This window comes from Miscanthus floridulus, chromosome 15 (assembly GCF_019320115.1).
Source record: "Miscanthus floridulus cultivar M001 chromosome 15, ASM1932011v1, whole genome shotgun sequence".
Classification (NCBI taxonomy): Eukaryota; Viridiplantae; Streptophyta; class Magnoliopsida; order Poales; family Poaceae; genus Miscanthus; species Miscanthus floridulus.
In genome coordinates, this window is record NC_089594.1 from 11,691,704 (window position 1) to 11,709,954 (window position 18,251).

The 18,251-nt window shown below is 42.0% G+C and overlaps 1 protein-coding gene across 2 annotated transcripts in view; it reads right to left on the bottom strand.

The window, feature by feature from the left end:
* LOC136508736 (uncharacterized) overlaps positions 1-3,627 on the bottom strand; it is a 68,537-nt gene extending 64,910 nt beyond the window's left edge. The window contains exons 1-3 of one of the 2 annotated variants that reach the window (XM_066503508.1): positions 3,450-3,621; positions 2,930-3,133; positions 2,577-2,835 (exon numbers count right to left, since the gene is read on the bottom strand). In XM_066503508.1, coding sequence (XP_066359605.1) covers positions 2,577-2,835; positions 2,930-3,091 — 421 coding nt within the window. In that variant the 5' untranslated portion in view covers positions 3,092-3,133; positions 3,450-3,621. Of the gene's footprint in view, positions 1-2,576; positions 2,836-2,929; positions 3,134-3,449 lie in introns of both variants that reach the window. The other variant, XM_066503509.1, reaches the window with a different exon arrangement.
* Positions 3,628-18,251: the final 14,624 nt, after the last annotated feature.

The window sequence follows — 18,251 nt, forward strand, 5'->3', positions numbered from 1 at the left end:
TGGTGAGATCGTCACAAACAGCCTTTATGCTTGGTAGAAATATCTTAGAAGGCGTAGTGGTGCTGCATGAAACAATCCATGAGTTGCACAAAAAGAAAAAAGATGGCGTCATTCTTAAACTAGATTTTGAGAAGGCATACGATAAAGTAAGCCTTTTCTACAACAAATGCTAAGAATGAATGGTTTTTCACTAACATGGTGTAGGTGGATTGAGGAGATCGTTAGTAAAGGAAGTGTAGGGGTGAAGGTAAATGAGAAAATTGGTCATAATTTTTAGACTAGGAAAGGGCTTAGACTGGGAGATCTGCTCGCCTATCCTTTTCAATCTGGTAGCTGATATGTTGGCCACGCTGGTGGATAGAGCTAAAACTAATGGTCAGTTCAAAGGTCTAGTCCCCAACCTAGTAGACGAAGGACTCTCGATCCTACAGTATGTAGATGATACGATACTTTTGATGGAAAATAATGTTGAAGACGCTAGAAACCTAAAACTTGTTCTTGGGGCTTTTGAGAAGCTATCAGGTTTGAAGATCAATTTCCATAAAAGTGAATTGTTTTGCTTTGGTAATGTGAGATAGAGAGAGAGAAGGATTTAGTAGACTTGTTTGGGTGCAAGGAAGGTAATCTTCTGTTCCGGTATCTAGGAATTTCGATGTCCTTTCGCAAATTGTCAAATAAGGATTGGATTTCGGTGGAGGAACGGTTTCAAAAGAAGCTTAGCAGTTGGAAGGGAAACTTGTTGTCTTCCGGTGGTAGATTGGTGCTGATTAACTCAGTTTTGTCTAGCTATGTTGTCCTTTTTTGAGATTCCTAGAGGAGTGTTGAAAAGACTGGATTACTATCGATCTAGATTTTTTTTGGCAGTGTGATGAACATAAGAAGAAATACAGGCTCGCTAAGTGGACGTTACTCTATAAACCAAAGTGCATGGGGGGGGGCTTGGTATCTTGAATTTAGAGGTCCACAATTCTTGCTTGCTCAGTAAATGGTTTTTTAAACTGTTGAATGAGGACGGCTTGTGGCAAGAGGTGCTAAAGAAGAAGTATTTAAAGGGAAAGTGTTTGTCTCAAGTCGTAAAATGGCCGGGGGACTCTCACTTTTGGTTAGGACTTCTGAATTTAAGGGATATCTTGTTGAAGCATGGAAGTTTGAAGGTGAACAATGAGATAGGAACTAGTTTTTGGGAGGATTGGTGGATTGGCCGGTAACCTTTGAAACAGGTGTTCCCGACCTTGTACAAAATAGTAAGGACGAAGAGGGATTCGGTGGCCAAAGTGCTAAACACAACTCCTTTAAATATTTTGTTCAGAAGGGCATTACTTGGTGAGAGGTTGAATAAATGGCTGAAGTTGGTCTCTATGGTAGTACCCGTTACTTTGAATGAGAACAAGGATAAGTTCTTATGGCGGCTAGGAAAAAATGGTCCTTTTTCAACACAATCTTTGTACAAAGAAATTGTGAAACCAGAAAAGGCGGGTGGAAAAGATTTGTTTTGGAAGGCAAAGCTACCCCTGAAAATTAAAATTTCCCTTTGGTACCTAATAAAGAAAGGGGTTTTACTTAGAAAAGATAATTTGCTTAAGAGGGGCTGGAAAGGGGATGTAACTGTAGTGTTTGTGGTCTTAAAGAGACAGTTCGACACCTCTTCTTCGATTGCCGCCTGACTAGGTTCTTGTGGAATACTTTATACATCACTTTTAATAATATTCAACCAACCAAAAATAACTTTCACTTGTTTGCTCGTGGATTAGGAGTTTTACTCATAATTTGAGAAACCAGATCTTAGTGGTAGTGGGGTTAGCGGCTATGTGCTGGGCTTTGTGGTTGAATAGAAATCATTTGGTATTCAACAAGAAAAATATTAATTCTTTCTTGCAGGTAATCTTCAGGGGGGATACTGGATCCGGCAATGATCACAGTTGTCTAAAGAGTAAGAGAAAACAACTTTGAAGAATGGTTGCAAGCAGTTGGAAATGTTGCTGTTAGAAGTGTTTAGCAGTTCAGTTTGGAAGCAGCATAAGAGTTTAGGGAACTAGTTCTGTTATGCTATGTCTTGTGTTGAGTGTCCTGGGCGTGGAGACGCTTTTCTGCTTTCCTATTGTTTGGGTTTTGAAAACTCTGCTTAGCATTTCCAAACTTATTTGGAATATTTCGTTATTTGGACCGTGGTCGGTTGTGGTTTGGTTGTACCCATTCTCCGATGAATGTGGGAGACTGGAATATTTCGTTCCTTAATCTAAAAAATATGTAGCTTAAATCTTTGCTTTAGAGCAACAGAGACTCTCTATATCCTTCCTAATTATTAGGAATAGAGATTTTAGTGAAAAAAAATACTCTCGAACAGCTGCTTTAATTGGATATCCAAATATAGACATCCTCTGTTCCGGATTTCTTGATAAGGCAAAGATGGAAAGTGAGGATGACTCTCTAGAGTGTGTAAAACATATAAAAACTATTGAAGAGTGGAAAGATACATAAAGCAACTTTTATTCAAATGACTCTTCAAATGATGATTTAGAGAGTGAGTTTTAGAAACCTGAAAACATTTACATACTTTGTAATGTAACAGATCTTACCGGTAAGAAACCCTGCAAGGCTCCCTTTACTGTGGTATTCAAAGCAAAACAACATTTGCCTCTCGTCTGCCCAGACAAATCTTCCTTCAAATGGTTTCCTTGTGTGTAGTGTCTCAGAACAGTACCCTAGAAACCGTACTATGTTTTTGTGCTTGGCCTTTATGAGACAATCTATCTCACGTTGGAAGTCCTCCTCATTAAGGACTTTAATCTTACGAAGTTTCTTCACAGCAACGACCATCCCATTTGGAAGCGCTCCCTGCAGTTGACAATGCATGAGCGAAGTAAGGTTTGTGACCATGCATGAGCGAAGTTGCCTGCAGCTTAAGTGCGTTGTGCGTACATGTACATACCTTGTAAACATCTGCAAAACCACCGCTGCCAATTAGTTCATTCTCGGAGAATTTTTTTGTGATGTGATTCAGAAACCAGAAAGGTAGGTCGATTGGATCCACGCTTTCATCATATAACGCCTTCTCCAGGTCAAGACATCTACTGTCTTGGTAAATGTCCATGTACCAGAAGTACTTGGTACTCGCTTCTCCACTTCAACGGATCTGACGTTAACAGTTCATGAATCATGCTTGTTACTGTATTTTTACGACTTTAGATTGTGGAAGATGAGATCAACAGAGATAGGAGGAAACACCAAATCTCTGAAAGAGAGATAATTTCTTCAATTTTAGGAAAAGAATGGTAAACCCAAACAGTCTACAGCAATTAAAAAATTAGCAATAGGAGCGAATTAATCTAGCTACACTTATGGCAGGCTTAATCAGCACCGTGGGAGGAGGAGGCCGGGATCTCGGTGCGGCTGGTCGGCCGGCCGATAACTTGCATATAGTGAACAAAAGAAACAAGCCGATGCGGTACCAGGATGAAGCAGAGCAGGCGGTGCAGGTGCAGCCCTGCTCGAGGGGAACCGTCGTGGAAGCTCCTATAGGGCGTTGACGGCCAGCGGGCGACTGGCCGACTGCTGCGCCACCGCCGTGTCTTGTATTGTACATTGATGCTGAGGGGGGCGCTTGCGCTTTATGAAGGGAAAAGCTGGGATAACGAGGGCGACGACCGTGTGTGCGTTTGGTCAATAATGGGAACGCTGCAAACGGGGAGTTGCTCGCGCGCAAGGGAACTAGAACAAGCAAACGAGTACACCCTCCGTCCTCATACGAGGTATCCAAGCAATTTTAGGTATAAAACAAATGACACATTTAACTTTTTCTGATTACTATATTTAGATTGACGATATATTATTAATAATATATGTATGTATATGAATGTTGTCTTTTAGAGGGTTTGTATATAAATTTAAAATCCAATATAATTTGGAATAAATTTTAATGCTTGGAGACATTATATTACAGCACGGAAGAAGTACGGGGTAGGCTCTCCACAGAGTTGTCCAATTGAGCTTCCCCTAGTATTCCTTCATTTGACCTTTACTTAGCGTCCAGGATCTAGTCTAGTCATTAGGTTCGTAGCTGTCTTGTACCATCTAAATTACTCTATCCGTCCTATAATATAAGATATCCAACTATCACTATGGAAACAGTTACTTTGCTGAGTGCCCCAGGCACTCGGCGAAGCCCCAAATACACTCGGCAAAGACTTTGCCGAGTGTAACACTCGGCGACTAGCACTCGGCGAATTTTCCACCGGCAAATAGATGTTTGCCGAGTGTCAAATATCGGGCACTCGGCAAAGGGTTTGCCGAGTGTCAAAAAACACTCGGCGAAGTTAAACCCTCGGCGAAAAGGGGGTTAACGGCGTCCACGATAACGGAGAGTTTGCCGAGTGTCAGATGGAAGACACTCGGCAAACATCTTCAACTTTCCCGAGTGCCAAGCCTCCGACACTCGGCAAAGAGGGGTCACCCCGCACCATTTTACTACGTTTGTGCCGAGTGTTAAAGCCAATACACTCGGCAAACATCTACGTTTTTGCCGAGTGTTTTGGCTTTAACACTCAGCAAACATTGCACACTCGGCAAAAATATTGCCAGAAAAATAGAAACTGGCCTCTTTGCCGAGTGTTAAAGCCAAAACACTCGGCAAAGGACCTGTTTGCCGAGTGTTACACTCGGCAAACTGTCCAAAACCCCCCTGTTTTTACTGTTTTGTTACGTATAAAGGACCCCTCTCCAACAAAAATCACAGGCATGTATATTACATCACAGGCATATATTAAGCATCACAGGAACACAAATAAGTTCTAGTTTATTCGAGAAAGTAATCCACAAGTTCTAGTTTAAACAAGTAATGCACAAATAATCCATAAGTCACCGAGGAGGAGGCCCTTGGAACCACTGCGACTGATCCGGGTCTTGTGGTTGAGTATTTGAAGCCGCCGATTGATTCTGCACATAGGAGAAGACATGTGTGAGACAATATTGATATCATTTGAGCTAACTAAGGAACTTGTCTAAGTTAAAGTATTCAATCTAATGTATCAAGTGACTCACAGGAGTAGTTGTGGGTGGCTGACGTGAAGGGAATAGCATCGGTGGCGGTGGCAAAGATTGACCCATGCTCAAATCAAAATTCTGCATGTATTGGAACATCTGGTCCATCCTCATCCGATTTTCTTCCTCCACCCTCTGCCACTCGGCCTCTAACCGCTCCACCCTCGCCTCCATCTCCTCCCGTTTCTTTTCTGCTTTCACCTGGGCCTAAAATATTTCATCGCAATGTTACAATGCAATGCAAAGCAATGCAAAGCTAAAGTACGTAAGAACCAACAAATGATGAATGGAAGAGAAAGAACCTGGAGAGCCTCTATCTGGAACTATGCAGTGGTCGGCCGTGGGCGTATCGCTGGGCTCGAGTCTATGCTCCTTGCTCGGATCTAGGAGAGAGTGGGAGTAGAGGCCGTGTCGATTACACTGTCGCCAATCCAATACCGACCATGCTTCTTGCCTCCTCCCACCCTCATCATGATTTCTCCGTCAATATCCTGGGAGCTCAGATCGAACTCTGGCCCGTGAACCTCCCTTGCCATCACTGTATACTGGGTGACGTGGCTGTGGATGCTTGGATGGTTGTACGCCTCAGGCGTGTCCTCCAGGTTGAAGTCGATGTCGGCCGTCGCCTTGCCCTTTTTGGACAGAACCCATGCCTTGAGCTGGGAGCAAGGCTGGCCATCATGTGACGACGACTACGGCAAAAATGCAAAATGATTAGAAATTATGCAGAATTGAGCGTTAGAATAAAGAAATGAAGTTGCGTACCCATTTTCCCCTATATTCATCAAGGCTCAGGCTGCCTTGATGGTGTGATGCACCTGGCATCTATAAACGCCGCTCCCGGCAAGCAAGGTGGTGCTCCAACCACCTGGGCTGCAACCACTCATCCATCATCTTTTCCAAGCACCGGATATGCGCTCGGCACCACCACGGAGGCACCTACATCATCACGCATGTGACTTATGAAAAAAGAAATTAAGTGTAATTAATCTCAAATAAAGTAAGTATCAACGTTCTTTGCTTACACTCATGAATTGGTCCTTGGTCAGGTTCATTGTCCTTGCCTCCTCTTTTTTAACCTTCATGGTTCTGTATTGAGCGTAGAACTCGATGATGGCCTGGACGCGCGCCTCGTAGTGCATGTCCTTCACGAGCTTCTTGGCGGCTTGTTCAGAGACGGACTTTGCCTTGGCCTCGAATCCCTCCTAGCATCTGTAGAAGTCCTGCATATAGAGGCGATGTATAAAGTTATTATTTCAAGAATGTCTAGTGAAGGTGATGCATTGAGCAATGTAGTGCGAGGAATACTTACCCATAGCTAGCCCTTCACCCGCTCCTCTATGTTGGTGAATCTCCTGCGATCACGATCAGGGACATCGGGGGCGGCGACGTAGTGGTCCCACGTGTAGGCCAGCTGCTGCTGCCCAGCGTACGCCACCAAGCCAGGGAAGTGTTCCCTGCACAAAAGGCCAAGGATGCCATTGACCTTGCGGTTGTGATCACCCCCACTGAGCTTAATCCAACTCCTGCACAAGTGATTAATATAAATTATTAGTTTCTTTTGTAATTTTCAACATATCAAAATTATTGTGAATATTTAAAGTTACTTACCTGGTCCCTGTCGGTTTAATCAGCCGGCGTCTATGCTGAGGTATCGGATGCCTCGGGAGGGACGAGGGACCTCGCAACCAGATCTTGGACTGGGCATCCCCTGCCTCCTCCTCCTCCCCCCTCCTGCTCCTGCTCCTGCTCCTGCTCCTCCTCCTCCTCCTCCTCACCAGAGGCGTGTGCGGAAGGTACCTCCTCCTCCTCAGACGTCGGGGGGTCAGGTTCAGGCGATGGAGGCCTCGCCCTACCCTTCCCTCGACCCCTCTGCCTTAGCCTCTGCTCCTGCTCCTGCTCCTGCTCCTGCTCCTGCTCCTCCTCCCCCTCACCCCTGCCTCGAGGCCTGCCTCGACGCCTCCCTCGACCCCTCCCTGAAGCTAAAGCTAAACCTGACCCTGACCCAGAACTTGAACCTGAACCTAAACCCCTCCCTACAGTGGCGATTCTCTCGTGAATCGCCGTGAGCTTCATCGTAGCGCCCACCATTGCTCAATTACCTGCAAATAAAAAGAGTAAACCAATCAGCACAGATAAACAAAACATACTTAGAAAGATATGCAAAATTAACTTAACATACTTCAAAAATAACATGGTATGATAAATAATAAATAAATTAGTATGACTCATACATGTATTAGAAATAATCGTCACGATCAGGATTAGCTGGATCATAAGTCTCATCATCACTATCACGCGTGTCGATATAATCATGCCCGAGCTCCGAAGGAGGAATGTCGTCATCACTGTCATTGCCTAATTGTAATCGCTGAAGTAGTTCTAAGTCCTTCACATTCTGAACCTCATCTCCAGCGTCCTCGTCAGCAACCCCTTCATTGTCTACTTCCATTCCGATCGCTTTGGTTAAATCTATCACAAAACTCCCTTCGAGCCCATCTTCTTGGAAGAACTCTCCGTCATATGTGTTGGGGTCTATATTGTAATCTTCATTGTTTGGTACAGGTAGTTTACCGTATGGCGATACCTTGTACACAACATCCCAACCCTTAAGACGGCTGTCGGTTTGGCACGGGTATGACAAATAATAAACTTGTGTGGCCTATTGAGCCACAATATAGACGTCGTCTCCTGGTAAGACGGATGATTGTCGAATTTCGACTAGCCCAAGATTAGGGGTGCGTCTCATGACATCTGGATCAAACCAATGACATTTGAATATGACTGGATTAAGAGGTTTGCAACCATGAAAAGTTAGTTCGTATATTTCTTCAATTATTCCGTAGTACTCGACCCCATCAAAGCCTAGCGTAAAAACTCCGGTATTTGTGGTTCTTCGATTGGGCCGACTCTGCTCGTGCCTTGTTGTGTGAAAGCAATATCCATTGACGTCATAACCGGTAAACGACCTGACCTTATAGGCACAACCATCGGCAACCTATCTCAACTCGACATTCATAGACGCTTCGGTTTGGCCCTACAAGTTCAAGCAGGGTGGTGCATTTTATTATTTGCATGTACGAGCAACTTGTAATATCAAACTAAGTACGAGCTAAATTAGACTGTACCTTCTGCTTGAACCAAGAAATGAAATCGGGCTTTCCATTTCCCGCACCCTCTTTGAGAAGGGTATCACTTTCATGCGGGGTAGGTTTCCTTGATTTACGCCAGAATTGACGATGAAATTCCCTGTACCAACAAGAAACATGGGAGTTGGACACAGAAAAGCGACTACTTGAGAACAAGTTTGTTGAGAACAAGTTTGTTGAGAACAAGTTTGTTGAGAACTTACAGCATGTATGGCTCCACCTAGAATAGGTTGGTCAACACATACAGCATGATAATGCGCCAGTCTTCATGTTTCAAGGTCTTGTGGGTCGCACCACTTGCACTTTCCGAGTTGCCCTCGGAAAATGCTAAGGCTCGATTCATCTCCGTCGACATTGTAACGAGATAGTGGATTATGCACACTAGGAAGGTTGTCGGCATAGTATTTTATTGTGAAGTTTGACACCTCCTCCAGAATGTATGCCTCTGAAATGGATGCTTCAATTTTGCATTTATTTTTACATTTAGTTCGAAGAACCTTTTGACATCTCTCAATTGAATAGCACCAACGGCCCTGCACAGGCCCCCCATTCGTGCTTCATACGGGAGGTGTAGAATCATATGCTGCATTGGATTGAAGAAGTCGGGTGGAAAGATCTTCTCCAACTTACAAAGCAACACATACGCCATTTTTCCATTTCTGCAACCACGGTACGAGATAACTCCTTGGCACAAAGCTAGCGGAAGAAATTGCTCAACTCCGCTAGCACCTGCCAGACATGCCTAGGGACATAGCCTCGAACCATCACCGGAAGTAGGCGCTCAAGCCATATGTGGTAATCATGACTCTTGAGCCCGTTGACTCGCATAGTAGCTAAGTTCACTCCCCTCTTTAGATTCGTTGCATACCCATCAGGGAACATTAATGTTTGGAACCATTCTAGTACCTCCCTCCTTTGGGCCCTCGTTAGGACGAAATCAGCCTTAGGCTTTCTCCACGACTTGCCGTCTCTGGGAGGCGCCATGTCCAGCTTTGGTCTGTCGCATAACCTCGCTTGATCCACTCTAGCCTTAACGTTATCCTTTGTCTTATCAGGAATGTCCATGATTGTACCAAAAATTGCCTCAACAATATTCTTTTCAGTGTGCATTACATCAATGTTATGTGGAAGAAGAAGATCATCAAAATAGGAGAGGTTCCACAAGCATGACTTCTGAGTCCAAGCATCTTGCTCGCCATATCCCACAAAACCACCTTCTTGTTTATTGACCTCGAGAGCGTCTAACTAAGCACGAACCACAGCTCCTGTCATCATCTGTGGTGCAGGGTCTGTAACTACGACATCTTTCGTAAAGTTCTTGATGTCTAGTCTGAATGGATGGTCAAGAGGGAGGAATTATCGATGTTTGTCGAACGAAGAATACTTGCCACCCTTCGTCAACCAAATGAACATCAGAGAAGCCTTGCATACTGGGCATGGGAACCTCCCATGAACACACCAGCAGTAGAAAATCCCATATGCCAGCAAGTCATGCAGGGAGTACTGGTACCAAACATGCATTTTGAAGTTTGTCTTTGTAGCTCGGTCGTATGTCCATACCCCTTCCTCCCAAGCACGGACCAAATCATCAATCAGAGGCTCCATGTACACACTCATATTATTCCCCAGGTGTTCTGGAATTATCAACGACAAGAATATGTTCTGTCGTTGAAAGAGAACGCCAGGGGGGAGATTGAGGGGGATAACGAACATGGGCCAATAGGTGTACGGGGTAGCCGCCATTCCATAAGGATTGAACACATCTGTTGCCAGCGCAACACGTACATTACGAGCCTCTAGAGCTTTCTCAGGATGAATCTCATCAAACCTTGTACAGGCTTCACCATCGGATGGGTGTACCATCTTCTCAGGATTGTATCGATGTCCGTTTTTGTGCCAAGTCATCTGTTTCACGGATTCCTCAGTCATGTAAAGTCGTTGGATCCTCGGTATGAAAGGAAGGTACCATAGGATCTTCACGGGGATTGCGAGCTACCTCTTCTGACCATCACCAGAGTCTACCTCTAGGAACCTAGACGATTCGCACTTCACATAGTACTTTTCTTCTGCATACTCTTTCCTAAATAAGATGCATCCCTTCGGACAAGCATGTATCTGCTCGTATGGCATCTTAAGTGCACGAAGGAGTTTCTGTGCCTCATACATGCTCTTTGGCAAGATGTGACCATACGGGAGCAGGCTGCCAAAAACTGCCAGCATAATATTGAAGGCATCTCGACTCAAGGTAAACTGAGACTTCACGGCCATTAGGCGTGCAATGGCATCTAGTTGAGAAACCTTGGTATGCACGTGAAGGGGTTGCTATGCCGCAGACAACATGTTGTAATACGCCTTTGCGGTAGCCTCTGGCTCCTCCCTACTTGCTTCATCGAAGTGTGCTTCATGGTAGTCATTTAACATGTCTCCCACCCCGGCATCATCATCATATTCCTTGATGTGTTGTCTCAAGACCTCGTCTCTCCCACGATCGGCTTCACCATGGTAGATCCACCTAGTGTAGTCTAACATAAATCCGTTCTTCATAAGATGTTTGCCCATGTCTAGCTTGGTTTGCCGACACATGTTTCCACATTTGCTACACGGACACCAAGTCGATCTAGATCCTTTGACAATTGCAAACGCCCGTTCCAAGAAAGCATTCGTCTTGTCAATCCATTCATTGGTCAACGAATTCTGACTAGAGCGGCCCATGTACATCCACTCACGGTCACCCATCCTCTAGAATATCAACGAGTAATATATAAAATCACGTTGCATCTACACGTTCCTATAATGTCTATTAGGTAAAGATAGGTCCTAATCCCACCCGAGGATGTGTAGTGGGTTTAGTTTCAATGCTCTACTCCTATTCGAGATAGAATTTCGGCAGCACCTCCCCGTTGTTCTTCAAATACACGTCCCGGAAGGGAGATTGTGTATTCGGAGAACAACAGGGAGGTGCTGCCGAAACTCTATCTCGGATCGGAGTAGACCATGGAAACTAAACCCGCTAAACATCCTCGGGCTGTCCAAAAAACGTAGACAATTCGAAACAGATACGATTATAGATATGCAAAAATTTACATATTTCCAACCGTATCTCTTTCGAACGGGAGACGCCTAACTAGGTTACGTGATATACGAACATCAAACAAAAAGAGAGGTGTATGATGCCTCACCTTGCTATCCGGCAAAGTGACGAGTCAAGGACGGTCCTTGTGAGTCTCTCCTGCAAGAAAATGAACATAGTAGTGTCAAGTCAAAATTTTGGCAGCACCTCCCCTACACGGGGTTTTCAAAACCTGCATCAAATATAACGGCACGATGGCCGACAACCACATCCACACCAACAGAACGGCACGATGGCCGACAACCACATATAGCTCACAAGAAAGCAAATAATTCATGGTTTATCCTTTTCTAATTTCTAAAAAAAGTCATATCACCTCTATAGACATCCTACTACCTCTCAATCTTCTCTAAAAAAGTCCATTTCTATCACTTTCTAATTTCTTTTCTAATTTCTAATTCATCCTACCTTTTTATAATGTCTAATTTCTAATTGCTTTTCAAATTTCTAATTTCTAAGTTATTTTCTAAATCATCTTTCTAATTTCAATTTTCGTTTCTAATTAACTAGACCAACAAAAATTTAAGAATTGCTTTTTAAATTTCTAATTTCTAATTTCTAATTTCTAATTTCTAATTTCTAATTTCTAATTTCTAATTTCTAATTTCTAATTTCTAATTTCTAATTTCTAATTGCTAATTTCTAATTGCTAATTTCTAATTTCTAATTTCTAATTGCTTTTCAAATTTCTAATTTCTAATTTTGTTTCTAATTAATTAGAACAACCAAAATTTTAGAATTACCTAGGACGGCGCGGGCGTGGCGCACCGGGGGACGGCCGGGCCGTGGGCGTGGCGCGCCGGGATCAGGAAGGCGCCGTTGGTGTGGGGGTGGGGGCGCCGCTGGGTGGAGCCGCCGCGGGCCAGGCGGGGTCGCGGCGCTAGGGGATGGAGCGAGGGCGGGGGCGCGGGGCGGGGACGCCGGCGGGGGGAGGCGGCGGGGACCCCGGTAGGGGTGCCGGCGGGATGGGGTAGGGTGGTCGCGGTGTGTGTCTGTGGCGTGTGTGCGTTGTGTGCGTGTGTGTGGCGTGCGGGGTCGCGTCGGGTTAACTGTTAGGGGTATGCCGAGTGCCCGTGATCTGGCACTCGGCATATCCCCTTTTTTTCTCAAAAGGTCTACTCGCCTGGCAGTGGGCCAGCACCCAGACTTTGCTGAGTGTTTTGTAGAAGACACTCGGCAAAGAGCTACTTTACCGAGTGTTATATAGAAACACTCGGCAAATTACGCTAATATTTTATGTATACCTTTAATAGCTGGTTTTAGTAACTTTTTTCCTATATATTTTGAGAAAAAAAACTTGTCAAATTCACTCAAAAATGCATATTTGTTTTTTCTACTAATATTATTTCATTATTTCATGCAGTTATAGCTCAAAATTAATTTATATCAACTAAAATTCTATAATTGCAATTAATAAATAAAAATATCAAACTGATCCAAAAAATTATCAAAATTTGACATGAACCAATCTATATTGTGTATTGCCTATACAAAAAATTTTGAACTCAAACCCTAATTCACATGTCACTTGGACTCTAAATCTTACCAGATCCTTCTAAGTTCTACGAATCTTCTCCGGAGATGCTTCCGTTTATAAGCATCATACGTCACAAATTGTGCGAAACATTCTCAATTTTTTACCACAGCCTCCACATATGATATCATGACATCTTGACAAATCTCTTGATTTTCAGACATCGTTTGGTTTTTGTAGAATTTAAAAATCATTCGGACACACGTTCGTGGTCGTGTTTCCTGAATAAAATGTTCGAAATTTCTTTTCATTTCCTGCATGAGACATCAATGCAGACTCAATGACATGAATATGATTTTTCCACTCATTTTATTCTATTATTTCAATCACTTGCGGTTCAAATTTTACTTAAATCAATAAATTACTCAAAATGAAATCAATTCACTAAATATAGCAAACAGACCAAGAAATAGACCAACTTTTAACATGCAGTACCAAATGTCGTATGTGAGGAGTAGAAAAATTGTGGAGGGCCGAGGAGGAAAAATAGTTTTAGATTTGCCGAGTGTCTCCATAAACACTCGGCAAACCCATATACTTCGCCGAGTGCCGGCAGAAAACACTCGGCAAACACGTACTTCGTCGAGTGCCTCTAACGGGCACTCGGTGAAGTACTAACGGCCGGCACGCCATCCGTTAAGACGGCGCATGTGCGGGTCACGTGTTGGTTATTGTCGAGTGTCCCATAGAGGCCGAGTGTTGACACTCGGTAAATATTAAATATGTCGAATGTCTGATGGTTGCCGAGTGTTGACACTCGGCAAATCGTAAATATGCCGAGTGTAATAGTATGCCGAGTGTCTCGGAGGAAACACTCGGCAAAGCTGTCGTTTGCATATCTCTCAAAATATAAAAGATTCTAACTTGACAAACTCTTCAAAAAAGCAATAATCACATGCATATCTATCATTAATGACTATCACCAATCTAAATATAGTAATTGAGGAGGGTTACATGTGTCATTTATTTTACCACATAACATGTCATAAAATTGCTTGGATACCTTGTATTTCAGAACGGATGGAGTTTATCTAATTACTGGTCCATCAGCCCAACCTCCTGCACAGGTTGGAACCTTAAGAAGCATAATCTTATGGCGACACAATTCTAGATTTTGATATTCTTTTTTAAAATTTTGATCTTGTCAGTTGATATAGATTTTATATTCTTAAGAGCATACGGCAGAACGAGAATACTTTCCCCCCTAATAAGGAGATATATATTGGGAAGCCTCAAAACATTTTTCAAATTCGGAACGAGTACTGCTCTAAGAGAACAAGAAAATTTAATCCTCGGTAACTCCCCTTACATGTGGAGCCCATGTGTAAGGATTTATTCCTTTTTTCCTTTTTCTTTCCCTACCCATTGGTCCACTACCGGCCCATCTCTCTCTTGTCACTCTCTCTTCTCCGCCCATGCCGCTGCCGCTGGATCTCTGCGCTACGCCGCTTTCCCTCCTCTCCTCCATCACCTCTGTTGTCTCCTCTTCTCTTCTGCTAGTGCCATCCATCTTGCCCTCTTGTCCACCTTAGCACCCTGCATCCCAAAAATTGCTTATACGGCCTAGCTCCGCACGTGGAACGAGCCTGCATACCCGTAGCACATCTCTTACACTTACGTCCTCGCTTCATATAAAAGGGTGGACAAGCCCTCCTAAACTTCCAAGGTAACAACCACAACCCACCAACAACAACCACACTCTGCCATATGTACTTCCAATCCAAGGTTACTAAACCCACCAACAACAACCACATTCTGAATACCATCTGTAGCACCCTGTGTCCAAAAACTATTTATATAGCCCAGCTCTGCACGTGGAACGGACCTAGCACATCTCTTACACTTTTGTCCTTGCTTTATGTAAAAGGGTTAACCTAGAGGTGCTATGTTCAGAACGACAAGGATTATAAGTTGTCCCTCACCCTCCTAAACTTTCAAGGTGGTACTAAACCCACCAACCACAACCACATATGTGTCACATCATATGGGTCAACTTCACAACTACTACAGGCTAATAACAGGCTGGGATGTTACATAAGAGCTCGTAGCTACGATCAACTACAACCTTTCAGAAGCTACCTCGGCAGCCAGCTTCCTTGATGACGGCAGCGGCACAAGCAATGGTAGGGGAACAACATTTTGAGCTGTTACCAAAAATATCAAGTAGGGTGAAAGGGTTTTCCCGTTCTTTGAGGGATTGAGAAAAATTTCTCATCAGGAGTTTGAATAGGGATCCATTGGAGCAAGCTTCCTTCCCCTCCCCCAAGACAACAGTTTATTTTCAATAGGGTGAGAATGAAGGACTGCTAGAGATGCTCTAAGTTAGAACTCTTGTGCTTATTGTATAATTATTAACTAGCCTTTTGTTATGAAAAAAATATTTTAGATTATAGATTGCACTCAAGTACTACGATTGCATAAACGGTCATGTATATTTATGATTTTTGTAAGAATTTCTAGGATTTATCATTTTTTTCTCTAGCGCGTCTAGTAAAAATTAATGTGGAGACTCTGTTATGGACCTCTAATTAGAATTTCTAAGAATTATCTTATTTTTTCTTCTAGCGTGATATGCATTTAGTTGAAACATAATTATATAAGAACTTGTTTCATCTCTTTCTATGGCATCATAAACCTATATATTAGCTTTCAACTATTGATCTTATTAGCTATTCAATTTTTTTATCCACATTGAAACTCTAGTGCTTATTGCATATTTATTTTATTTTAACATTTTTATTCTATTAGGAAACGATCTTAGGTCCTATGTTACGCTCCTAATTACTACAATGGCATAAACAGTCATTTCTATGGCACTCAAGATGTTGAATTTTCTATATTGAAGACTTGTATGATGGTTGTTTTATAAAATATTGAGCACTTAAAAATAAATTACCAATATTAATATGACATATATTTGAGTCAAAATGTGAAATTTAATATCAACTTACAAAATTAGATTCTCCAAAATTGTTTATCTTTGCATGTTCGCTTTATTCATTTGCTAACACAATATTCATTAAGTACTCTATAATCTGTATGTGGTTGTAATTAATTTATGAATCATTATATTTATCCTAATCTATATTTAAAGTTTTCATCTCTATTATGTTTCTCGGTGTGTCTTCAAATTATTTATATATGTTATATGTTTAGTTGAAACCTTAGCTTAAATTATATCAGCTCTTGTTGTGACCATATGTCATATGAATCTAGATTCTGACTTCAACTCTTGATCTTATCAAAACATCTTCAAAGAGTCCCCCTTATCCAACCTCCTATAGTCAAAATTAAGGTTTATACTACAAAAACCAGCCTCCAAAAGCCCCCCCTATCCAAGCTCCTATATTTAGTGGTATCCTAGATCACCCTCTAAACCTCTCAATTTTGGTTGATATTGTCCACCATATATGTTATCTTGGATATAGGGAACTATTGCGGGAGGGAAAGATTTAGGGAGGAACTTTTTTTTTTTTGCTTAGAATAGCACCTATATGAGAATACTGGGAATCAAATTTAGGGACTCTTGGAGTTGCTCTTAGTTGCTATACATTTTTCTGTTCCACGTATTAAGTTTAAACTTAAATACATACTTTATCATTTATTACTCTGCTTTTGCATTTTGTTAAGAGATGGATTTTTAGCTCCTAGAATACACTCTTAGTTAGTACAATGATATAAACAGTTATTTCAACCTGCACCACATTGCTCAAGATGTTGAAATTTTCACTAGCAAATAATTATATGTGTAGTATTATTTTTTTCAATAAAAATAGAGTGCTTAGCATTGAACAGCCAATGAATATATGTTATAATGTTTCAATCAATATATACATTTATCAATAATAACAACTAACATAATTCGTTATCATAGGTTATTAATATAATTTAAAACAAATTATCAGCGTTATTAGTATGTGATTCATTAAAGGAATTTTTTTTTGTGATTGTGGAACTATAGAAATGTATATTTATTGTTCATGCTTATATATATACACTTGGTTTGCATGATGTACATATTTATATATTAATAGTGGAAGAATTATGTAATTTAGAAATATATATAGGTTTACTTTTTGGTTATTAAAATTTTTAATTGAAGGTGCTGTAATTTAAATATAGATCTGAGTGGATATATTAGTATTTTTTTTTTTTGTAATGGAAGATCCTATAATTTATATGCAAACTTATGGGGTTACAAGTTATCTACTACAATAAGAAAATGTAGCTGATTTAGATACAAATTTAGAAGTTACATTAGACTACATTTTATAATGGCATGTGTGTAATTTAGATGAATATTTAGGTGTTACTTTATGTCTCTTTTCATAATTGAACGTGTGGCTAACTTTTTAGAAAAAAGGAGTAGAACCAATGCTTATTATTATTAGAGGCTATAGTTTTGATGGCAGGATATTTCTGATTTTTATAAAAAAAAATTATGTTTTTCTAGTACGTCTTATCAGAATTAATACGGAGACTTTATTGAAGGCTTCCGATTAGTAAGGACAAGATGATATGAATGAAGTAGGGAAGTCGTCACTACCGTCTACCTACATTACTGTAGGCATAGACTAGGGATTGAGCTCATCTTGGGTGTGTGTGCAAGCAATAGAGAAAAAAAATTATTCTGTAAAAACTATCCGTCGTAGTGCCTACGTGCATAGAAACCATATATGGTTTGTAGCATTGGGAGTGATGGGAGAGAAATGATATGAAAAGGCCGGCCGGCAGGCCGATCGGCGGAGATTGGAGTCGGAGCTCATGCTTGCTTGTGCGTGCCATCACGACTGACTCGATCGAGGCAGGCAAGCGAAGTACTCCCTCCGTCCCTTTATCAAAGTCGTTTTGGCTTCTGACAAATTACAACAGAGATGGGATGAATGGGGACGGAGAGAGGGTCTAGATACACTGCACAAGCTGTGAACGTGGACACAAGTACCAGCTGCCACAGCGACACACAAAGCGGGACAGAGGGAGTAGTATACATTTTTTTCAAAAAAAAAGAACTCATATTACGAGGCTAGCTTTGCTTGTCGTCCTTGCATTATTTTTTATTATTATTATGTTGTTGTTGGTTGCGATTATTGAGGCTGTGATAAAAGCCATGTTTGCTTGGCTGATAAGTCATGGCTGAAAGTACTATTGACTAATTTGTTGTGAAAGAAAAATATTGTTCGTTGGCTGAAAAAGTACGGCTTATAAACCAAGCGAACAGGGCGAAAGACGATCGGAGCTTTTCCGAATACAGCTAGAGGCCAGAGGCCAGCGGCGGTCAGGCCACAGCCAGGTCAGAGCAGCTGGACACGTGTGGCAGCGTGCGTGTTCGCACAGAGCGAGCAAGCGTGGTGACGTTGCGCCCCCGAGACGTGGTGACCGCGCTCACCTGGTGAACTAGCCC